General features: G+C 37.3%; 2 protein-coding genes across 2 annotated transcripts in view; one reads left to right on the top strand and one right to left on the bottom strand.

The window, feature by feature from the left end:
* Positions 1-25,915, top strand: part of LOC145680864 (gastrin/cholecystokinin type B receptor-like) — a 709,364-nt gene that overhangs the window by 89,263 nt on the left and 594,186 nt on the right. The window lies entirely within an intron of this gene.
* LOC145682024 (zinc finger MYM-type protein 1-like) lies at positions 16,540-17,109 on the bottom strand. Its single transcript, XM_081753628.1, has one exon. The coding sequence runs from the start codon at positions 17,107-17,109 to the stop codon at positions 16,540-16,542; it is 570 nt and encodes a 189-aa protein (XP_081609754.1).

Here is a 25,915-nt window from a genome sequence, read left to right as displayed (position 1 = left end):
TTTCGGAAATTTTATACCCAATAAAGGGAAACGAGATAGATCACAAAGTACATTGCCATATCAAAAATTAAAATTTGGCAATTTCCAAAATTTAAGGTGGTCCTATACATCCTTCTTCAGGAGGTGAATTAATGTAACCGTGTCCTGGCCTCTTCTACTGAATCGTATAAGTTAATAAGACCTTATTAAAGAGAATAACATAAGTCAAAAACCTCCGATATTTTTGAAAATTTGATATCCTCAAAAAGGAATGAGAAAATTTAAAGTGGGTCTATATATACTTCTTGAGGAGGATATTAATCTATTTCTGTCCCGGAACACTGTACTCAATCACATAACGATATAAGTAATAAGACATCATCAAAGAGGATACTGTAGGTTAAAAGCCAACAAAATTTAAATTTTTGATAATTTTATACCTATAAAAGGAAATTAGATAAATCTCCAAACTTCTAAATGTCCTATACGCCACTTCTGAAGTGGGTCAAGGAATTGGAGGTGACTCTATGTACCCCTGGGTTTTATCACATGCCCCTGTGGTTGGTCATATGCCCCTTTGTCCAGGAACTATGAGTTATGAACCAGGCACTCAGGAGCACAACATTTTCCTCAACTATCTTATTTACTACTGTCATTTTCATTTTTTGCCACTTGAAGTGATGAGAAAATTACTTTTTGCTATTCATTACCAATTAAAATTTTCCGTACTAACTTACAATGTAACATTTAACAAACCTATCTGTTTTCTTAAGTCTTTATGTTTGAAATTAGGGCGTTTCAATTGGGATACTCATATATACACAAGCTGGGCCACTTATCTTTGTACGCCCCTTGTAAATCTTAAACTAATTGGTAATAAAAATTCTTTAACCCTTCGAGTACTAAGATCAAAATATTACTTAAATGCCTACGGTGGGGTCATTTATAACATTAGTACAAGTAAATTGGTCAAATGATAAAACATTGACCTAATACTGGCAATGGACACATATTAGAAAGGGCAAAACATAATTTTTACAACATTACAAATGTATAAATTAGCACAAAACTTCAAGTGAAAAAGAATTACGAGAATATTCACATTTTATAAGAATAATTACTGTTCCCTTACCTGTTGACCTACCGGGCTATATTTATAAGAATAACCTAACCTAAAGTAAAGTAAACTACCCCGGGATGTACTCGAACCTGAACCCAACAAAGTGGGAGTGATGTATATATTTCGTGAAAGCTTGGATCAAAAATGATCAAACCGGTTACCAAAATTGGGGAGGTCTCATGGATTTCACTTGGCGGCAGCACTTCACTCATTTTTATTAAGATCTTTAAAGCTTGTCTATAAAGTGCATTGCAACCCCGAAAAATCTAAATCTAAAACTGTGAGTCAAATATGAAAACAGAAAAACATCTCTTTCCTCATTTCAAAAGTACAACTTATCAAAGTTAAGTAATGTATAAATATAATTTACATTTAAAAATTAATTTTCTAGAAAACATTTATTTTGTAACTTTTAGTAGGATTCCTTATTAATAATAATAAAAGAGAAATCATATGTGGCGTACGTAAAATCGTGTGTTATTTCGACAAGTTCAGGCGTCGATCATAATTTAGAGTTAACTATGAAAAGGGCACACATTAAAAATATGCAATTACTGGAAAATCAATTTCAAAGATTTGCATAGAATGCATTGGTATATATTTATTTAAAAATCTTTAATGTTAATTAATCATTGAAATTAATATTATTCTCCAAACATAACATACAGATAGTGATCAGAAAAATGGAAACACCTGAACGAAATTACAACTTACCAGATTAATATGATGTCGGGCCACCTTTCGCCTTCAGAACAGCCTTGATGTGACGTGGGATGGAGGCATAGAGGTCGTGAATGGTAGTAAGCGGAATTTTACACCATTCCTCGTGCAGGGCACCGGCCAGTTCTGTGAGAAAGGATGGAGGTGGAAATCGACGCCGGAGTCGTGTTTCCAACACGGACCACAGATGTTCAATTATGTTGAGATCTGGGGATTGGGTGGGCCAGGGAGGTGTTGAACTTCATCCCGATGTTCCTCAAACCACGCTGCAACAACGCCAGGTGTATGAATGGGTGCATTATCATCCCGGAAGATGGTGTCATTGTCCGGGAACAACATCCGGACCATAGGATGCAAGTGGTCTCCTAAAATTGCGACATAATCGTTGGCAATGATTCGTCCGCTAAGTGTGACCACAGGACCCAATGAAAACCATGATATGGCGGCCCACAGCATCACCGAACCGCCGCCATGTTTCACAGTTGGGCGGAGACACTGCAGATCATAAGCTTCTTTGGGCGTTCTCCACCCATAAACACGGCCCGTGGTTGGGAATTGGGTAAAGGATCACTCATCCAACCATATCACACGTTTCCAGTCCTCAACGGTCCAAGTTGCATGGTCGCGGCAGCATTTGCGGCGTGCGAAAGCGTTATGGTCCCTGATGAGCGGTTTGGCCCGTGCAACACGACCCCGTAAGTTCATGTCATGTTTTCGCGGCGGACTGTGATCGTCGAAACAGGGTGGGGAAGGTGCTGATTGAGTTCCTCCGTCACTTGCTTCGCAGCGGCATGACGATTCTGCGCGACAATGCGCTTTAATACCCGGCGTGGCTTGTCACTTATGATTTTCTTCCGCCCACTGTTCCGCTTCCCCGATGTGGTATTCCCGTGTGTTGTGTAGGTCGTCATCACCTTCGACACTGTCCCATGCGACACACCTAGCACAGTAGCCACTGCCGTCACACTCACTCCACATAACCGCGCATAAACAATTTGCCCTCTGAAAATCTGAGAGGTCTCCCATTTTACACTAGGTCCGTCTGCTGCAGCTACTGAACACTGCTGTTCCACTGCGCCTGACGTAGTAGGGAGACCGACCTAACACACCACCACCAGCGGTCCGGCCCTGCGGGCGCCACAACACCACTGCGAACCCATACGTCTGACGTGTGGCCAACTACAGGCGTTTCCATTTTTCTGGTCACCACCTGTAATTTTAAATATGAGGATTATTTAGTGTTTATACTGATGTAACCCATTTTTTGGAAGTGCATTATCTAACTTTCTTATATAGAACAACTGAAACAAAAACAAAATATAACATTTCAGGAAATAATGGTCTTAATAACACACTATTTCACACACATACTACAAGATAAAGATTTGAGTCCGGCGTGGACTCTTTCATTGTATATACCAACTAGGAGAATTTTTTACACATTTTTTTTTTACAAGAGAATGGTTTTGACTTCTATTGTTTCTGTCATGTATATTTAGCTAGATATTTAAGAGGAGCTTGTCCTATATGTTAGTAGTTTTATTGAATGTAAACAATATTGATCTTTCCAACTGATGTGCCAAATTAAACTTAGTCATAGTCCTATACAAAGAGCTGTTGTTGTATGTTAAGAAAGAAGGCAGGGGGGCACATGATAATAAGGATTGCGATGAAGAAGAGGACATCAGAAAACATTTGAGTTTTCGTGTAATTCTGAGTTGAATTTTCCCTTTGATCTATATATTGTGTTGAAATCTTACAACGTGAAATGTTATTGCAAATTATACTTATATCTTAACGTAAAGGAAATAAGTAACAGAAGTTGAGCATTGTTTTAGTTAAATTTGAACTAAACATGGATTTTAGTACTAATAAAACTCCAACTGATCAAAGCAGTATATATATATATTTGTATTTGTATACTGTATTTGTGTTACAGTTTCGGCTATGTAACATTAACGCAAATATATAATCCTCAATATATATATACTGCTTTGGACAGTTGGAGTTTTATTAGTAATCTTGAATTTTCCAAAGCTACAATGAATAATTTACATGGATTTTATTTATTTGACTCAGTGGTTGGCATTGACATCGTTTGTATAGGTGAACCGAATTTATGTGGTATGGAACCCTCGTTACGCTGTAGATTTAGTTGTAAAAGAGAATAACCTATACACACTAGCAAAACCACTAAGGTTTCCGGGACTACAGTGGAAATGAATACAATAGATCTACTGAAGGCAATGAGTTTTCCGCTATAATATTAGCATACTGTATGTATTACTTAGAATTTGGGTATTATCTCAGGAAAATATTTAAAAAATTGTCAATATACTATAACACTGGTCAGCATGAAAATCCTCCCACGAGGATGAAAGGGTGTACCAGATAGATTTCGAGAAGTTGATTACGAATATCTCATCGAGAAAGTTCCAGCATCGAGTAAGTTTTTTTTTTTTTTTTTTGGCGGGTTGCTGTTTCCATAATTGAAAGAAAAATCTTATTTTTCGTATTTAATATGTGTTTTCGTGTTTGGACTGCATAATTCTGAATTTTTATCTTAATCCAAGAACTGTTGCTAGGCTATATCCCAGGAAAATTCTTTTCTCTAGCTCACGACCCCCCAGAAACGTACCCCTCCCTTGGGTTGCAAAGATTTATTGTCATTCCACACTGCATACAATGAAACCTAAGCGTTATTGACGGAGAAAGGTTTTGTAATCAACTTGTGATCATTCGGCTCCCTTTTGTCTTGACGACAGACAGATTGTTGAAAAAACGGCGTCAAGACACACACCAGTTGTCGCGTGAAACAAATATTTCAGTTTCGAGTTGATCTTTGTGTTAGAAGGTGGTGTTACGCTGTGTCTGTGTATACCGTAGGTGAAAAATATTTCTGCGTGAAATATTGACGTTTGTGTTAAACGAACATGCCGAGAACTTGCAACAACTCGATGGATTCATTCTTCTACATATGTGATGAAATGATTTTCAAGGGACAAAGTAGGCCTTTGTCACCGTTCCTGAAGACAGCCTACCATCTGTACTTCAGGTGTAAAATCGGTGACCAGGATCGCGTTTGGGCTCCGAAACAAAGTTGCAACTCGTGTGCGCGTACTCTCACAGGATGTTGAAAGGTACACATAAATCGATGCCGTTCGCCGTATCTATGGTTTGGCGCGAGCCCCGTTATCATGTTTCAGACTGTTACTTCTGCCTGACCAATATAAAGGGTTTCTCAAAAAACATGAAGCATAAAATACAGTATCTTAACTTGGATTCCGCGAGGAGTTCTGTGAAACATGATATTTGTCTGCCTATACCCGTACCTCCAGACTCGTACACCCTGTGCAGTGTTACATCAGATGAAGAACCTGCTGCTTCTGAGGATGTTGCATAATCTTCGAGCACACAGTCAGATCCCAATTACGTTCCAGTGCCTGACACTAATGAACCGCATGTGATAACTCAGGAAGAGCTCAATGATCTGATCAGACTTAAACCTTCCCAAGTCTAAGGCCCTGTTGCTTGCATCACGACTTCAACAATGGTATCTACTAAACCAAGATGTGAATATATCGATGTATAGGAAAAGAGAGGTGAGCCTAGTTCCTAATTTTGTAAAGGATGGTGATTTGGTGTATTGCAGTGACATTCCATCGCTTATGGGACAACTTAAGCTGAACTACAACACTGAAGATTGGAGGTTATTCGTAGATTCCTCTAGGATAAGTCTCAAGGTAGTGTTACTACACAGTGGCAATGAAAAGCCAGCCATCGCTATTGTTCATACTGTACATACGAGAGAAACATACGAGAACATGCGAAACCTATTGCACAAAGTAAAGTACGAACAGTTCCAGTGGTCTGTATGCGCTGACCTAAAGGTTATTGCCATTCTCACCGGTTTACAAGAAGGTTACACATAGCACTGCTCTTCTTGTGTCATTGGGATAGTCGAACCAAACATCAGTACACCATCACAAAATGGCCGTCAAGGAAGCAACTTGTCCCAGAGGAGATGAATGTTGCTAATGAACGTCTTGTGGATCCGAAGAAAATATTCTTACCACCCCTTCATATCAAATTAGGGCTCATGAAGGTCTTCGTCAAGGCCCTGAACCGGGATGGTAAAGCATTTAATCATCTCAGAAAACTATTCTCAAGACTCAGCGAGGCCAAGGTGGAAGAAGGTATTTTTACGGGACCTCAAATCAGATACATTTTTAAGAATACTACATTTTCTTCTAAGCTTAATGAAGTGGAAAGTGAGGCTTGGGAGGCCTTTTGAGAAGTGTGCAGTAACTTTCTAGGGAATCATAAGTCGCCTGATTACAAAGACATTGTGGGCAGGTTAATTACTTCATTTCGTAACATGGGATGTAATATGTCCCTAAAGTTACACTTCCTGCATTGCCAACTGGACGTCTTCCCTGAAATGTACAGCTTCGGGGAAGTCTCTGATGAGCACGGGGAAAGGTTTCATCAGAAAATAGCTACCATGGAAAGGCCCTACAGTGGTAAATGGAGTGTGAATACGTTGGCAGACTTCTGTTGGAATGTAACACGCGAGAAACCCTGTAGTAATTACAAGAGGAGTTGGAAAACCAAGTGACACGTAAGTGTTTAACATTTTATGCAATTTTATCTGCATAATTTATATTGATATTTAAATTATAACGTGCAAATTATTATGGGTGGAGAATAGCATCTTTGGGGGATATTGAAACACCCCCTTTCTCCCTCAAAACTGGTACGTCCTGGAGAAAAACTGGTTACGGATTTAAACTCAGGAGCTCGAAACCTATAGGAATCACCTATTTTCGTTCATTGGGAGCGAAAAAAAGTTTCATTTTGCCGACCAGTGTAATTTACTGACTTACTCAAAAATAAGACTAGAACGGTTCAATAGCGACATATACGTCCTTAAGCCAGTCACGCTTGAGGGTGATCCCCCGTACCGAACACACTATTAAGGGAAGGGCGAAGGAAGAAAGAAAGGGAAAAAGAAGGAAGCTGCCTGAGACCTGTATGTTCGATATTATTCCGACGTTTGCTTGTTGTGAATAAGGAAACCACAGAAAAACCCTTACTCGGAATGGCTGGCCTGAAAAAGCTAATACACTTGTTCAATTTAGTGACCTTACTGGGAAATTGAACCCGGGACCAAAGGCGAGAGCGACTACGGTACGGGGGGCCTCTGGATCTTCTCAAGTGTCTTTCGCAGCGAATATTAAGCAACAATAGTTATAATCAGATATATAAATAATAACATGTAAAATGTATATTGGTACATTAGGAAACAACACTCACTTAAACTAATATACTAAATAAACAGTGAGTAAAGATGATCCTTATTCGAGGCTTTATCTCACTCTCACTCACCTTTATTTTCATACATGAGGATGACCAAGGGAAAGTCATTTAAGGGTGAATGTGAGAAAGGATAAAGTTGTGAATAAAATTTGAGTGTGAGTGAATCGATTGAGTGTGAATGAGAGTGAGAATAAGGCCATAAATAATAGTTGAATATGAGAACGACTGAGTGTGTGTGTGAAGGAGGTGATTGAGAGTGAGTATGAGTGAGGGTAAGTGAATCAATAAAATTTGAATGTGAAAGCGATACAATGGAGTGTGGGTAAGTAACTGAGGTTAAGTGTCAGTGAGCATGAGGGTATCAATATTATTTTGTTTTGAGGGTGTGTGTGAAGGAGTCGATTCAAGGTGAAGGTGAGGGAGAATTTGGACATAAGTAGTATTTTAATGTAAGCAAGTGTTGAAGGAGTTGATTAAGGGTTGGGTGTGAGTGAAATTGAGGGCGTGAATAATTTTTGAAGGTGAGGGCGGATGAGTGTAAGTGTTAGAGAGTTGATTAAGAATTAGTGTAAGTAAGAGATAAGAAAAATCTACATTGGTCGACGGACTTAGTGTTCTTATGATTACTTCAATGCACGCTTGCATACTCCTCAAAAAACAAAGTAGATTGTCCATGATAACGTAGTATCGAATCTTTCTTCACCCAATGTATTTTCTGATATATCTCTAACCGATTATTATTAGATCGCTTCTTAACAAGGAAGTATTTTTCTGATAACCTGATAGTGTTACGTACAACTCGCTATTACTTACCTTCGCAGGCTCCAGACTCCTTTTGTCGTGGAATGTAACTGTTTGTTTAGACACGGCAAAAATGTGAAGTTTTAGCTTGAGACAAGTAACTTAATATTGTAACTTTCAGATTTTTTTTTTTTTTTTTTTTTTTTACTTTTCAAGAAGTACATTACACTAATTAACAAAGGTTTTGTTAGATAAAAGGAAATACCTGTTCTTAAAGGAACTTTTTGCGCTGAATTCGAATATGCACTCGGTTTTTCTCCATCACGTACGATTTTCCCGTAACAGAGGGATTTTTGGGAAAATCCCTCAAAAATTTCCCTTTTCGTTTATTTTACACCCCAAGATCTTGTCCGCTTGCATATACTAACATAGAAATTATACCTAAGTATACTTTGATTCATATTTAACAAACCCTCCAAGTTTCGTAATAATCGCTTTATTCTTTCTAGAGAAATAAATATGTTTGTATGTATACTGTGTGTACTGTTTATTGCACCTTATAGTAATGCTTTCAGATCTCTTAAGTTGAGGTAAACCGTTTGGCTTTATTACCACAAACACATATATAAAATATAATACAATATAATTTACAAGTGTGACAATTTACAATAAACAATAATACAAATGTACCAAAAGGTCATGAAAAGACAATCAAAACTATCACAATATATGAAACTTCCATTGGGTTACAAAAACGTACACTACTTCCTTCTTTTGTAAGAAATATTGCATTCTCTAACAAGACCCCAACAATAGTCCCCCATCATTGAAGGATCCCATCGTCCCTGGTACCTTTTCTCCATTGCCATTATATCTCCGTGGAATCTTTCCCCCTGTTCGTCGCTGAGAGCACCAAGGTTAGCAGGAAAGAAGCTGAGGTGGGAGTGCAAAAAGTGGATTTTTAAAGACATCCTACAACCCAACTCTTTGTATTTCTGTATCATGTCCTGTACGATTTCTGTGTAACTCTCAGCTTTGTTATTGCCCAGAAAGTTGTGCACAACACACTTAAATGCTGTCCAGGCAGCTAGCTCAGCACTGTTTAACTTGCTGTCAAAGCTATCATCAAGCATTAATTTCCTAATTTGGGGACCAATAAACACACCCGCTGAAATCTTAGCATCACTCAGGTTAGGGAACTTATCTCGCAAATACTTGAAACCTTCACCAGATGTGTCCATGGCTTTGACAAAGTTTTTCATAAGTCCTAACTTGATATGAAGTGGCGGTAGTAATATCTTATTAGGATCTACCAAAGGAGCGTATTTGACGTTGCATTCTCCAGGTACGTAATTCACTCTAGGTTCCCATTCCTTCACTTCATAATGTTTGTCATCAGCTCGGCTATCCCATAAACATAAAAAACATTGGTACTTCGTGTAACCGCACTGCAGTCCTAATAAAATACCAACTACCTTGAGATCACAAAATATTTGCAACAATGGTCCTTGTAATTTATAAGATTTAGCAAAGTTGACATGGTGTCATAGGATTCCTTAATCTTCACTGAGTGCGCAAGTGGTATAGAAGGTTTTTTATTTCCATTATGTAAAAGGACAGCTTTAAGGCTGACCTTTGACGCGTCGATAAATAACCTCCATTCTTCTGGAACGTAAGGAATTCCTAGCTCCGCCATCAACCCATTTATATCCGTACATACGCGCACACTATCTTGCATTGAGAAATAGCTTGAAAATTGAACATGCCTTTTCCTGTACACTGATATGTTCGTTTCTGCATCCAATAAGTTCCACTGCTGGAGCCTTGATCCCAGAAGTTCCGCCTCTTGTTTTGTCAGGTGCAAATCACGGACTAGGTCATTAAGTTCACATTGCCGGGTGAAATGTGGCTCGCGAACACAGTCAGGGATGAACGTTGGATCCTTGGATGTACATGTTGATGTCGATGGTTCATCAAGGTCATGATCATCATCAGAGTCTTTTGGCCATTTCTCTTCCCAGTTGGTAGGGGGCTCGGGAAGTGGAAGTTCTTTTGCATTCTGTTACATTTGATAACAAATATTGATAACCATTTCATGAACAAAACGAAAAACTTGGAGAATTGTATATATATGTATTAAGATATACATATACTGTACGTTTAAAAAAATATACGTTGGAAGTACATTCTATTTTTTATTCTAGTACGTTTCTAATTTACAGAGAGCAATACAAGTGTGTTGTTGACTATTGTAAATATTCATTTTTGGTGCCTTCCATTTCAATTCAGGCAGAGCATGTACAATCACCATCTCAGATATTGTTGAAACTTTTTTTTATAGCAACTAGACATGTTTTTAAGAGACCCATATTTTTTTGTTTTGTCGAAAAAAATTTTCCCGCCAAGTAATGAGAAATCAAAGACGGGGAGTGCAATTTATGAATTGTAGAAGACATGGAAAATGGTCAACTTCGGAGCCTCACCATTCGGCTATGGAGACAGGTAGAGTTATAATTCTTGTTGTGGTATGTAGATAGGGATATAAATAAACTATATTTTATTATAGTTTGGTTTGCGCATGCGTATCTTTTTGTACATAAATTAACACATGAACGTCAATTTATCTGAAAAGTCGAAGTTTGCGAATTTTTCTCGAGCACTTTCGGTTCGAATTTTAAAATTCTGTTTTCACGGTTGGTAAGACCTGGTTACCCGCTTTCCGAAAAAAAATTTGTATCGCTTCTATGTGCAACCGTTTTGTCGCAAAAAAATCGAGAAATCGTAAAATTTTCAAAAATCGCCATTTTTGGGCGCCATTTTCTCGAAAACACCATCTTTTAAAATTCTGAAATTTTGTCAGATGGTTCAACTTTGCATGAGTAATAAACACGCCAAATACCATATTCGACCAATGCTTTATGAATTAACTGCAGCCTTTTAAAGTTAGCGAAGTTTCGTTAACTTTGACGTCACAGTTAGCAACACTGGGAACAATAAAAGTGCAATGATTTGATGATGTTTGTGGTTCACATTCAGAAAAGGTTAAATGAAGAATAAAAGGTTTTCTTGACTTTTTTTTATTATTATTTTGATCAAGAAGGCTCTGAAATAGTAAAATGAGCCTCCCCCTACTCCGTTTTCTTAAACCGAAATAATCTGAGGCGGAAATTGCGATTACGAAACATACAAATTTTAAGTTTACTTGAAATGACCATCCAATAAATTCTGATGATCTACTAAAAGCCTAAACTATTACCTCAGTGATAATTTGGAATGCTCCAGACAGTCTCAATTAAGTGCGATGTCATTACAGTGATCGAAAAAAGACAAAAAGTTTAAAAAATCGAAACGTTTTCTTACGCGTTCCAAAGAAATTTACTTATTTTTTAAACAGAACAATCCCACCATAAGAATGGGTCACTCGGAATTTTACAGAATTTGACTAAAGTGGGTCAGTCCGCAACCTTCGAGGGAAGTGTGTGTTGTGCAAATTTTAAGTTAGCTGCTACTGCGTTGCTACATATCAAAGGTGCAGCCTGTATTGAAGCTGTCATGAGTGACCTATTTCCGTTAGTACTATGATCCGTAGAAAATGACAACTGTCTTCTTCAAGAATGTGGTGAATGTCCTGGAGAGGAAGGAATAAGCGTGGAGTCTTTAATTATTGATCCTGATGAAAATGAAAGTGTTATGTATGTCATATGGGAAAATAATAATCTCGTTAAAAAACTGCCACTTTCTGTTTTCGTATCATACATTGCTGGTTTAACTGTAAGAATTGTAATTCGTGACTACATCAAGAAAATCCAAAGAGAATTAATTGCTACCGAAAAGCAACGTATAAAATTTCAAGATACAAATTATATTTTACTTCATGTGAAATTCGCTGAAAACTGGACTGTTATTCTGCAAAGTGAAATTCGGAGTTATCACTGGAATATGAAACAACTGACAGTTTTGTTGTAATAAACGACGATAAAACACACGATTCGGGTCATGCACTCATAGCCACAGACAAGATTCTAAAAGTACTCGAAGAAAAGCGAAAATATATTTTATAGAAAAAGGTTTGAATACGAGAAAATAAGTATCTACAATTTCCCAAACCATGTCAGTGATTTCTGATGGTGCTGCATCCCACTTTAAAAATCGCTTTCAGATGTTCGAGATGCAGACAGGTCCGATAAAGCAGTGATTTTGCAGTGAAACCGGCCATGCAAGGGTTTCTGCGACGGTATTGAGGGGGGGGAGGTGTAAAGAATGTGACAGCGCGGCATAACCTTTGGCAAAAACAGATACACAGTATTAAAACCGCAGAAGAAAAAAAAATGAAATGAAATCTTTAAGTTTTACATCCCACGATTATGCCGGTTAGGCTAAAGAAGACGGTGATTATGAGAAATGAATGAAATGGTGGAATGCAGAAAGTGGGAGGAAACGGGATAACCCCGAGAAAACCCACGAGCACGGTGTTTGTCCACCACAAAGCTCACACGGCGCGATCTGAGATCGAACCAGGGACCCCAAGCACCGTAGGTGAACGCTCTACCACTGAGCCACCGCGCCCCCACTAAAACCGCAGAAGAATTCGTGAGTATAGTGCAAGTACAAACTCCGGGTATTACTCTCATTTTGTCGCCTGGAACTGAATTCGACGACTTCTGAAAGAAAAAAAGGGAAAGTATGCGACTGGTAACTGGTATTCAACGAAGTCATCTTTGGCTTTCGGAAAATGGCGAAGTTTTTATGGCAGTAACGGGTCACCATGAACTAACTTCATGCTTCCCCCAAAATCGAACTTCTGCAATTCAAAGTGTAGATTTAAGAAATCTGCAGAAAGGAACTTTTGTTACATACATATATGTATGATAACCAGTGGTGCGTAGCAGAAATATTATGAATAAATCATGAATTACGTGAAGTTGAAGTGCTGTTTATGCTTCCACATGGACCTTCAGCATTTATGACTATCGACAATGTGCTACGCAGGGGCGGATCCAGGACGGACTTCTGGAAGGGGGGGGGGAGTTATACTGCTACTTAGAGCTACTTTTAAGAGCTCCAAACTCTGAGATCGTTTTTTTTTATATATAAAATAAAAAAGTTTCTTCCCCCTAGATTTACTCCTGAACGAGCTGTGAGTGAGCCAACACCTATTGGAGCACCTGCACGGTTACATGCTATTAGCGAAGAAGATACCAACCAAGCAAATGATTGGTCCATGTAAAAAATTAAAAAAAAATCAGTGAAATTTTGTTTCCGAAGACCATCTTAAGTAAGTGAACTTGAAATTTGTGCGTTTCGTAATGGTAATTTTCACCTCAGATTATTTCGGTTTAAGAAAACGGAGGAGTAGGGGGAGGCTCATTTTACTATTTCAGAGAGCCTTCTTGATCAAAAATAATAAAAAAAGTCAAGAAAACCTTTTATTCTTCATTTAACCTTTTCTGAATGTGAACCACAAACATCATCAAATCATTGCACTTTTATTGTTCCCAGTGTTGCTAACTGACATCAAAGTTAACGAAACTTCGGTAACTTTAAAAGGCTGTAGTTAATTCCTGAAGCATTGGTCGAGAATGGTATTTGGTGTGTTAATTATTCATGTAAAGTTGAACCATCTGACAAAATTTCAGAATTTTAAAAGATGGTGTTTTCGAGAAAATGGCGCCCAAAAATGGCGATTTTTGAAAATTTTACAATTTCTCGAATTTTTTGCGACAAAACGGTTGCACACAGAAGCGATACAATTTTTTTTTCGGAAAGTGGGTAGCTAGGTCTTACCAACCGTGAAAACAGAATTTTAAAATTCGAACCGAAAGTGCTCGAGAAAAATTCGCAAACTTCGACTTTTCAGATAAATTGACGTTCATTTGTTAATTTATGTACAAAAAGATACGCATGCGCAAACCAAACTATAATAAAATATAGTTTATTTATATCCCTATGTACATACCACAACAAGAATTATAACTCTACCTGTCTCCATAGCCGAATGGTGAGGCTCCGAAGTTGACCATTTTCCATGTCTTCTACAATTCATAAATTGTACTCCCCGTCTTTGATTTCTCATTACTTGGCGGGAAAATTTTTTTCGACAAAACAAAAAAATATGGGTCTCTTAAAAACATGTTTAGTTGCTATAAAAAAAATTTCAACAATATCTGAGATGGTGATGGTACAATTTTGTATTTTTTTGCCTGAGTTGAAGTAGAAGGCACCTTTTATGTCTGTGTTTGTAGTAATAAAGCAAATCGTTTTTACCCCAACTCAGGAGATCTGAAAGCATTACTATCAGGTGCAATAAACAGTGCACACAGTATACATACAAATATATTTATTTCTCTAGAAAGAACAAAGCGATTTTTACGAAACTTTTAGGGTTTATTAAATATAAATCAAGGCATATTTAGGTATAATTTCTATGGTACTATATGTAAGGGGAGAGGAGCTAGGGGAATAAAATATCTGAAAAAGGGAAATTTTTGAGGGAATTTCCCGAAAATCCCTCTGTTACGGGAAAACTGTACGTGATGGAGAGAAACCGAGTGCATATTCGAATTCAGCGCAAAACGTTCCTTTAATATCAGGTGATTTTTCTCATGTAACAAACAAAAAGTTTAAATTTGTTAACTAGTGTTATAGGTGGGTATTTCACTCGCACGAATATGTCGTAATAATATATCTATGTAAAACGCTTTGTTATCTGTTTGTATACTGATTGATTAGCTTATTCTGGTTTATTTAGCAGTATCTTTTAGTGCCGTCGTGGTATTTACACCTGAACACTGAATGAAAATACAGTGTGTTTCAAAAAGTGACCTGATTTTAAAAGCCTATATGTATTGGTAAAAACACACTACAAAAATGGGATAAATTGAAAAATTCAGTATATACAATATATTTAGTATATATATGGTGATAGCAGACTAGCTGCCATACTCAAAAACGAAATCTGTCAATTTAACCTTTATTTTACGGCTTGTCAGTACACTGCCAGAATAGTAAATCCGTTCTTTCCCGCGTGTCACTGTACTGACACAGGCGAAAGGTCTACTTTGACCCGCGAGCACACCGGTTGAGAACCAACGTTTCTGGTTCCTTTCACTATGGACTATCTCTTCATACAATAAGGCACATCATTTAAAAAAAAAATATGTGTGCTCGCGGGTCAAAGTAAACCTTTCGCCTGTGTCAGTACAGTGACACGCGGTAAAGAACGGATTTACTATTCTGGCAGTGTAGTGACAGCCGTAAAGTAAAGGTTAACGTCCCACGAGTATGCCCTGTCTAAGGGAGATGGATGATTATAATAAGTGCATGATGATGAGAAATTTTGATGGAATAATAATGGATGGAATCAGAGGCGGCCTTAGTAGTATTCGGCGCCCCGGGCGGAGGGTTCGATAGGCGAAGCCCCCCTACTGAAGCCAGGAAACATAGGTGAAATTTTTAAGGAGGTAAGGGGTTCTTATGGCATGGGGATCGATATAACTTACGACATTAATGATTCGGAAACATTTTGCATGTATGCAAGATCAACAAACTAGAACACATAATAAAACTATCACTGACTTACGAAGCAGCTGCTTTGACGGTCACAGACGGAAGTTCACTTTTCTGGCTTTTCGCTGTGCAAAATCGTTGATAAGGTCCTAGTAGTCCATTGTTGAGGCAACTTCCTTTTCGATGGACAAAATAGCTAAACCGCACAATCTGCTTTGCGACATTGTTGATCGTAGACAGTTTTTGATAAGTTTCAACTTCGAAAAGCTTCTTTCCGCGCTGGAAACTGTCACAGGAATTGTCAACATAATTCTCTATGCAATAACTATGTTCGGAAATGAATCTCGATGGGCCAAACGTACTGAAGACACTCTTGGGCGGCATTGATGTTATCAGGAAGCATTTCTCGAAAAATCTTCAATTCTGCGCACAAGTCAATTCCGTCCAAATCGCGTGAATTTTCTGCGCGTAACATGTCCAAATCCATGCAGCACTTTAACAAATAATCGTCGTTCAATGACCGCAAACCCTTCAAGTTGTATAGAAATCCAAAGATTGAAGCATACTCTTTCAGTTGTTTGAATCTTTTTTCATTGAGGTAAGTGCTTGATCCACTATCCATAAGAAATATCCTGTTCTGAAGGACTCCTCCGGCGAAGATGTTTCTTCGTCGTTACCCTCATAATCGAATTGTTTTCTCTTGCATCTGACTCTTTGTTCCTTGAATTTCTGAGCTACGTTCATTTCGGACGCAATTTCCTTTGCTGCGATCATAGCATCGGAGATCATAGCATCAAGAAAGTAACAAAGCCTTTGGTTTGCTGTATTGCCACATCGAGCTGCATATCAGCTGATTGCAAAGTTTTGCTGACAGCATTCACAGCAAATAAAATGTCATACCATATGATTAAGCTCGGAATAAACTTGAAGCTTTCGAGCTCATAATTTGCAAGACATTCGGCTTCACTTTTTACTAGCCGATTATTGGCGGTATCTGCGACAGTCAACAGTGCCTCCCTGACTTCTTTCGTCTGATAACGCAGCGCTTTCACACTTTACAGGTGGCACTCCCACTGCGTTTCTGAAAGTGATTTTGTAGTCATGAAAGGCACGGTTTCTTCCAAAATTTTCCACCTTTCAGTCGAGGCAGCAAATCATTTATATATTCTCTGTATGACACCAAAAAACGTCACTGCTTGGGAGTTGCATTTAGCCATGTCTCCTAAAACAAGGTTCAAATTATGGCAGCCACACGGAGTGTAAAATGCTCGACTGTTCATGCGAAGAATGTGCGCTTGAACTTCTTGGTGTTTTCCCTTCATGTTCGCACCATTGTCGTACCCCTGGCTACGACAATCGGCGATGTCCACACCGAGGTTCGCCAGTGCGGCAAGAAAAGCTTCAGGCAACCCCTTTCCTGTTGCGTTGTCTACAACCAGAAATTCGATGAAGTGCTCCACCACCTTCACTTCCGGATCTGATACGTCCACAAAACGCAATATTATGGACATCTGCTCTTTGTGGCCAACATCAGGCATGCAGTCAAGGATGACGGCAAAATATTTAGCAAGTTTCACTTTATCAATAATTTTTCCGTTTACTTCTGACGCCATCAGGCCGATAAGCTCGTTTTGGATCCTATGCCCGAGGTAATGGTCGTGAGCCTCGTCGATCTTAATTCGGCGGAGATGTTCTTGCATGGTTGGATCGAATTTGGCCAGCATCTCAACTAAGCCTAAAAGCTGACCATTGTTCGGCCCATAAAGTTTCTCCGTTCTCCCATGAAATGCGCTGTTGTTTTCGGCAAGGTACTATACAATTGCTAGAATTCTTGTTAACACTGCGCGCCAATGCAGCTTTTCTTTTCTAATTCGTTCTAGCATCATGTTATCTATTGCGCTACCATTGGACATTCTCCGAGCTGATTCCAACCACGTTGTCATGCACTTAACGTGATTTACAGAAACTTCGTAGTGCTGAAGTTTATCACCAAGATGCTTCCAGTCGCAGCAGCCTTCGTTTGCTAACTGACCTCTAGTAGCTGCCATGCCAAACAACTTACAAGGAAAGCAAAATACTCTGTCTCTGATCTTCGAATAACTTAGCCATCGCCTATCCACTGTTTCTCCGTTCGGCATCCTCCGTGTAAAGAAATTGTTCGACAAATGTCTGTTACCTTCGTCCTTTGGGTATTCACAGTCACTTAGCCTGATGGACCCTTCTCCACTAACATGTCACGCACTTCACTGTGAATATGTTTCCAATTACCTGGATCGTATATGTCCTCGAACAGTGTGCTCGTCGTTTGAAAAGTGTCAGAAGTATGCAGAGGAATGGTCGCGCTTTCACAGGAGAGGTCGCTTTCTGGGTCTGTTGCAACAACGTTGTCCCCAGAGAATTGCACCAAGTTTTCATTGTTGCTTATGGGACAACAGGGCGTAGAAACTGTTTTGTTGCCGGCTAGTTTGTTTTCTTCGTCGGACTCAAAACTTGGTATCACAACCTGGTCTGTCGCATCGCACCGGTCGCTCACAGTCACAGACAAATCATCATCCGTGTTCTCAAGTTTTTGGTGTTGATCCGCTGATTTTACCGCTACAACAAACTTGTCCAAAGATCCCTTTTGCTTCTGAATGAAATCTTTATATTTCCGTTTCTTGGCTTTCGCAGCCCCACTTTCGTATTTACAAAATTTGTCTCAGTCTCTGCCACTCATGATGGTCACTTATTCTTTGCCCAATAAACGAATAATCGGAAGACACTCACGCACTAATCATAATATTACGTATCCACATCTCACTACGACTGCGCGGTCCGAATTCCGAAGCCAAACTGAGGTGCTACACAAGGCGTGCAATAGGAGCTATTTCTTGGAAGCGATGACTCAGAGGTGTCCGTAGCAACAGGACCACTCTTCTGACCCAAAAGCAACAAACAACATGACAACTCACTCTATTTCGACAACAAAGAACAGTTGAGGTAAGACCATTTAGAGTCACGTGCATGGTATTAGCGTCGCCTTGTTTGCTGACCCATTGTTAATCCGAAACTAAAGGGCATAATTATTACGGTACTTTAAAACCAAAAATATCATGTTAAACGCTTTCATAGCAATGGTGTAGATTTCGGGAATTTAAGGCTTCTAAAAGTAAAATATTGAGTAAGAAATTCTGGTTTATGAAAACTGGTTTCCGAAGAATTCCACCACACCGTATTATTGGCGTATTATTGGCCAAAGTATTCACTTAACTCTAAGCTGCGGTACATTAGAATGTTGCAGAGGCCCCGCATATTTGAGCTGACTGTGACAAGAGAATATCCTATCGCGGGGCCTGGGGCGGATGCCCCAGTCGCCACCCCCAAAGGTCGTCTCTGATGGAATGGATGGATATATATTTAACACACTGAAAAAAACAACTAGAATAATAATTTCACATCATCTGGTTAGAGATGAGAGCAGAATACATAAATAAGCCGTTTCTAAACGTACTCTGCTTCCGAGCACATTTGTAGATAAAAATAAGTTCCTACCTCTTATCATTTATTGAGCTTATCTACAAGCATCGTGTCATTTCGGGCCTCAAGAGAAGGGATTTTCTTTTTCTTTCTATATTTGCATGCAAAATCCTAATTACACAAGCTAATGTATGTTTGGCGTATATTCTAGACACTAGATTTACAGCAATATATTCAGGATCTTACTTACTTCTCTCCCTCTCTACCGTCTCTTATGCAAGTTATATACTAAAAATTGTGAATATCTCCTCGCTGTTACAAAACTCTGCAAAGCACGATTACCACGATATACTCAATTGAGCTTAATTCTGTTTTTTTTTTTAAGTTTTATTACTTTTAAAAATATTTTTGTGAGTATGTGCATGCTGAGAATGCTTTCTGCCAATTCCGCTTACTAATCTCTCAACTTTACCGAAACGCGGAAAAACTAAATAAATTCAAAAAATTACGTACTGCTGTATACTTACAAAAGTTTCTGCTTACTGACGTATGGTATATGACCTGAGAGAAATTTCTAGCTGACGATTCGCCACGAACGCCTACTCGTATAATCCAGAGGTCACACATTCAGAAACCATGAAACATCATAATAAAGCGATGGGTGACGAGCTCAGTGCTCTTGTTAAATATGGCGGAATTAGTCGAATAGCTCGTTGTTCTCTGTGATATAACATTAGGTGCTAGGATTACATTTGTTTCTCACTAACGAATAATATTTTTTTTAAAAAAAATATCCACTTATTTGTATTTATGTATGTAAATATTGCAGTGATCATATCTAACCAGTGTGAGAAGTTCCCATCCAAGAATGTTATTTAGAAAGGTAATTGCAATCATTACATCAACAAATTAAATGAATAAGGAAAGAAAGAAAAGTAAGGTAAGCAAATTGTTAAACTACAAGAAAGTAAAAGACCATTTAAAATTTACAAAATAATGAAACTAATAAACGTGAAATTGTGAGGAAATGTTTCACTTTGTTATCACTAGAACAACGAAGCTAGATAGATATAAACACATACGAGTCATCTTTAAAAAAAAATATCTAAAAAATTGTTTCTAATGTGACTGAAAATCATTATAAATTATATAATATATCACGACTATGAAATGTAGTACCTTTGAGATATAGTCTACATTTCCTAAAAACTCTATTTATGCATACATTTTGAACTTCCTCCTACCCTTTAGGATCTGCATTTTAGTCAAAGCCATATGATGAAAATCTCAGTTCATATGTACGTAGAGTGGTACAAGATTGTCATAGTAGTCCTCATCGTTCTGCTAGTAATAATTTAATCACCTTACGTGAAAGCCCTAGAACTGTGCGACGCATCTCATACGAGGATTTAAAGTTCCGGGTCTTTAAAATTAAAATAGAGCAACAACTTCTTGAGTCAGCGGACTTAATTTCCATCAAAAGTAATGAAAATATAAATATCTATATAGGGTGTCTCAAAAGTCCCCTGACTTTAAGTAACTGTTATTATCAGGGGTAATATTCATAGGTCCTAAACGGCATAAGTTCTAAAAATATAAACACTAGACCTAAATTTTAGGTCTTGTGACGTTTAGGATCAGTGTCATTTAGGTCTTGTGCCGTTTAGATCTAGTACTGCGAAGTGATTTTTAATTCTTGTGCCGTTTAGATCTAGTGTCATTTAGGAGCCGCGAAATGAATGTAGGTCTTGTGCTGTTTAGGTATTGTGCCTTTTTCAATCACTTGCTTTAGTTCTGAAATTCCCCACCACCACACGAAATTGCGACAATGCAGTAACTAGTTGTGTAATAAATATCTCTTGAGCCACAATATCTATAACAAAACATTGAAACGTAAATATTATTTATTTATACCTTCGTTTAATATTCCTATTACAAACCATTAATTTCTTGAACATCAATTCTTCTGAGAACTTCGTAATCTTTCACTCTACAACCTCTCTTATTTATTATTTCATTTCAGTAACTAAGGAGCAATAATAATCTTTACAATTTCCTTTTTTTCTTTTTCTTTACAAAATATGCTCCGTTGTCGCACCTCTGATCGTCTTTCTAAGACCGGTACAGATAAATAATAGTACAACAGTACAACACATAAAACATACCGTTGTATCTGGCGTCACGAACATGGACTTCATTTATTTATTAACAATAAATGAAAAGAATCCCGGACCGTACAAGAATACACATTTTGAACAACCCTTGTATATATATATAAGATTACATTTTATATCAATATCATATATTAATCGCATAATTAAGCATATTCTTTGGCCTCACATTATAATATAAATAACAAGGTACATCAACAGAAAAATAACTATAATAATACGGTCCACAATTATTTGTACATTCATTGGGATATATTTAATATAATGTATATAGTTTAATTAATGAAATTTAGCATAGCTGCGAAGAGTTAAATATAAATATATTTTCTATTAAAATTAATCCATTTTTTTAAATTCCTTTAACATCATTAGGATGTAAACACGGAATAAACATTCTACGTGAATATACATATAGAACACATAAAATGCTTATGGAGTAATTATAGTGTTGTGAACGCAATAAAACAATATAGCATACATTAACATTGAAGAAAATTATTGTTACACTAGAAAAATAGTTGAAAATAAAATAACAAGAGGAAAAATACAATAACATAATTAAAAATATAACTATAAAATACTGTGTTTATCTCATTTGAGATTAAGTTCCCTCTTTAATACATTATTTATATTAACTTTACTTATAATCCCAGGAGGGACTACATTTTTGACTAAGTCCATCCATTTCTTTCTAGTATTTTCGGTAGGCTGCCATAATTTTATTTCATCGACATTTCGTAATCCTAAAACTTTTCCTGTTTTCAAGTCCATTAATTCAAATACTTTAGGGTTAATTTGCTTCGTACACAAATATGGTGCAGCATACAAATCACAGAATTTATAGATTCTTTTTAATGAAGCGTCACTTTGTGGATGTAATCTCACAAACACCAGATCATTAGACTTAATTTTAACTTTACCTTTCTGTTGCTCCTCGGTTTTCTGATTTCGAGAATTGAATTTTCGAATCCTCCGAAAGTGAATCATGCTTACAAGATGAGAATAATCTACTTTGTTTTTATCATCCAGTCGGATTCCAAAATGTCGTTCAATTGGCGACATATAATCGGTTCCATTATGTATATTAGCGGGTGCTACTCCTAATGTATCCGACACTGAATAGTTTAAGAAATACGTAATTTCCGTAACATATTTGATCCATTCATTATGTTTGTTACGACAGCAATGTCGAAATAACATCCCAAGATTTCGATGGATATTTTCTACTATTGAACTGCTGGGATGATAAGGGGTTACAAAATGAACCTTAATATTGGCGTTATTCATGGCACGAAGAAACACATCACTCCGAAATTGTCCACCGTTATCACACAAGATGTGTTCTATAGGTCCGCAGTGTGGTATATATACATTTAGAATACGATGAACTATTGCTGATGAAGTAGCTTTACGTAGCGGGTAGGCTACCACATATCGCGTAAAAATATCCAACACAGTAAGAAGATATGTTTCACCAGAAGCTGCTCTCGGAAGTGGACCATACAGACCTATAGAAATGAAGGAGTGTGGACGTTCCGGTATTATTGACAACATAGGTTTATAGATAGCTCGATAATTATGTTTAATTCTCATACATTCCTCGCAATCTTTAATATAATTTTTAATTTGGGTCCTAAGCGATTTCCAATAAAACGATTTGTTAATCAACGAATACACTTTTGAATATCCAAAGTGCCCAAAATTATCGTGATAAGCTTTTAATATTAGAGGAACCAATTTTGGAGGTACACAAATTTTAGTTCTATGATCATACTTGAAGTCTTTAATTACCAACACATTATTGGTCATTCGATACAAGGTATTCCACGAATGGGGACATCACATCCTTTTGAACATGTTGTCAAATGTTGTATAATCCTGGCATAAGGTTCGTGATCCCGTTGAGACTTTTGTAAATCATCCAATGAAATGTTAGAAATTTCTTCCTGTAAAACCTTAAAAGCATTTATTGTTAGTACACGATGGTTTTCACTAGGGAATAGTCTAGATAAGGTATCTACTGGAATGTTCTCTCTTCCTTTTATATGTTTAACTTCAAAGTCGAAAGATTGTAACTCCAGCGACCATCTTAATAAGCGGCTATTATAGCCTTATATTTTCCTTAAATGGCATAAAGAACTATGGTCGGCAAGGATTGTAACGTGACATCCAGTCAGATACGGTGCAAATTTCTGCAATGAAAACCTCACAGCTAGAAGTTCAATTTCAGTGATCGTATATCCCTTTTCCGCATTTTTCAGCGTACGACTCACACAATGAATTACTGATGGTTCACTAGAATCAACTGCAGGTTGCCAGGGGATTCCCGAGATTCCAGAAAGAGCGCCATCACACTGAAAGAAGAAAGGACGTTCATAGTCGTAATGATTTAAACGTATATTTTTCATTATACACATTTTCAAACGTTGAAAACTTTGTTCTTGAGATTCCCACCAATGCCATAAAGTGCCTTTCTTTGTTATAGAAAATAGAGGTTCAGCTATTTCTGCAAATTTAGGAATTGATCTTCTGAACCAGTTAAAAAGTCTGAGTACTTGTCGAGTTTCCTTTAAATTAATGGGGGTTGGTAAATCTCGAATCGCTTGAACTTTGGCTTCACTGTAGCACATACCATTAGCATCGATGGAATACCCCAAAAATTCAATTGACCTACTGAAAAACTTCGATTTTTCGATATTTATTGTAAGACCTGCTTTCTCCAGACGTTCGAGCACAATATCTAGATTTTTTAAATAATCCTCCGGAGTTTTTCCCATGATTAGGATGTCGTCCGCATAATAGACTACATTGCTTCGTAAATCTTGGCCCAATACACGATTTAAACAAGATGCTAAAGTGGCACTACCATTAATCAGTCCGAAAACAACACGATTATATTCATATAAGTGCCCCTCGAATAAGAAAGCTGTGAAAGGTTTCGCATTTTCATCCAACAAGATTTGGTTGTAAGCCATGACTAAATCCAGATTTCCAAATATCGTATGTCCTTGCAAAGAACCCAGAATTTCATCAACAGGAGGATATCGCACTTGTTGTAATTTTATATGTGAGTTTAATGTACGCTGATCCAGGACCAATCTTAGATGTTTACCGTCTTTCTTGGGCACAACATGCAAAGGGTTAAGATGCACACTTTGTGACGGTCGTATTATTCCTTGTTTTAACATATCTGCAATTTGCTGGCGTACGTTTTCTCTAAAACGATACGGAATAATGTAGGGTTTAGACAGTATAGGATCTTTACAGTCTACTTCTATGATATATACAAAATCTTTACAACATCCGGGTTTAGATGAAAAAGCCTTTCTATGCCTATAAATAATTTCTTTGAATTATGCGATTGCATTTTCATCCATAAAATCCAAAGGATCTACAATATTATCAAGCATTTTGAGAATGTAAAATCATCATTGTTGTTTGAAAGTATTTCCTTTTCCATTTCTATGATACTAACTTCTTCCATCTTACAAAAATTAATTTTTGAAACATTGTCCACAAAAGGTTGACATTGACAAGCTATATCGTCATTGGCAGGTATTAATTTTTGAACCACTGCATCATCTATAGTGTGCACAGTAAATGTTTTATTTTCAAAATCCAGGATAGGGCGTAGCTGGGTTAGAAAGTCCATTCCAATTAAAACCTTTTCATTAAGTTCATTTATAACTAAGATAGGAATATTAATTTTATAGCCTTGCATATCAATTTCAACTTGTGTTTTCCCCATGACTCTCTTTTTGTGTTTACCAGTATAATCTATCAATACTAAATTATCCACGTTTTGTAACCTGGGATTAGAATAATTCTTAGTAATTTCCTGCCAAAAGGTATAAGATAAAAGCGAAACTGTAGACCCTGTATCAATTAAAGCACGAATAGGAATATCGTTAATTTTTATATTAATTTGGGCAGTGCAAAAGGTTTTCAAGAAAACAAAATCCTTTTCACTATTATCTTTTGCTTCCGTCTCATCATCAAATCGCCGAAAACAGTTAGCAATCGGTATATATTGATACGCAATATTAGTATGCAAACATTTTAATTTAGTTTCATTATCAGATAATTGATTAGATAAACTTAACGCTGACATGGGTTTAACCCCTTCCATATCAGCACCACCTAGTTTAAATTAAGGTGATTAGTTGGTTCTATTAACTCACATTGTATTCCGCATTCTTGAGTAGAATCGGATCGATTGTATGTATACACAGAATTTGGATTTTTGTTATTATAATTGCTACCACCTATGAATCGATTTTATGCATAATTACGATAATTGTTGTTACTTCGATTATAATTTCGGTGATTATTTCTGAAATTCCTATTACTATTTCTACCATTAGGTTGAGTTGAATTACCGGTACTATTTAGATTACACGCTCGTTCATTAAAACGACGATTGCCATTTCCTTGTGTGTGGGAGCTATTTCCATTCTGTATACTTAGATTGCGAACATGAGCATAATTAATAGGATTGCGGCTAACATTACCCTGACCTCTATTGGGATTTTTATTGATCTTCTGCATTAAATATTGACTCTCAAAGTTCTGCACTAGCATGACCATATGACTAAAATTGACACATTGTGCAGACATTAACATTTGTTGCAATCGGAACGGCAATAGGATGCGAATAGAAGCAATTATACGCGATTCAGGATGATTAGGATTTAGAGCTTTTAATTCATTATATGTCGATACTACAAATTCCGTGACATTCTTGTGGCTCCGGGGATCGAAAACTTTTGTACGTAATAAAGCATCTCTGTTGGCAAGCATAAAGTCGTTTTCATAATTGGATAATAGGGCAGCTTTAAAATCTGAATAAGCATGAAGATTTTCTCGGATTGCTTTAAACCACGTTAAACATGGAGGTTGTAGG

This window comes from Thermobia domestica, chromosome 3 (genome assembly GCF_964235325.1).
Source record: "Thermobia domestica chromosome 3, izTheDome1.hap1.1, whole genome shotgun sequence".
In the NCBI taxonomy this organism is placed as follows: domain Eukaryota; kingdom Metazoa; phylum Arthropoda; class Insecta; order Zygentoma; family Lepismatidae; genus Thermobia; species Thermobia domestica.
Note: the sequence above shows the minus strand (reverse complement) of the source record. Positions and strands in the feature narration are given on the sequence as shown.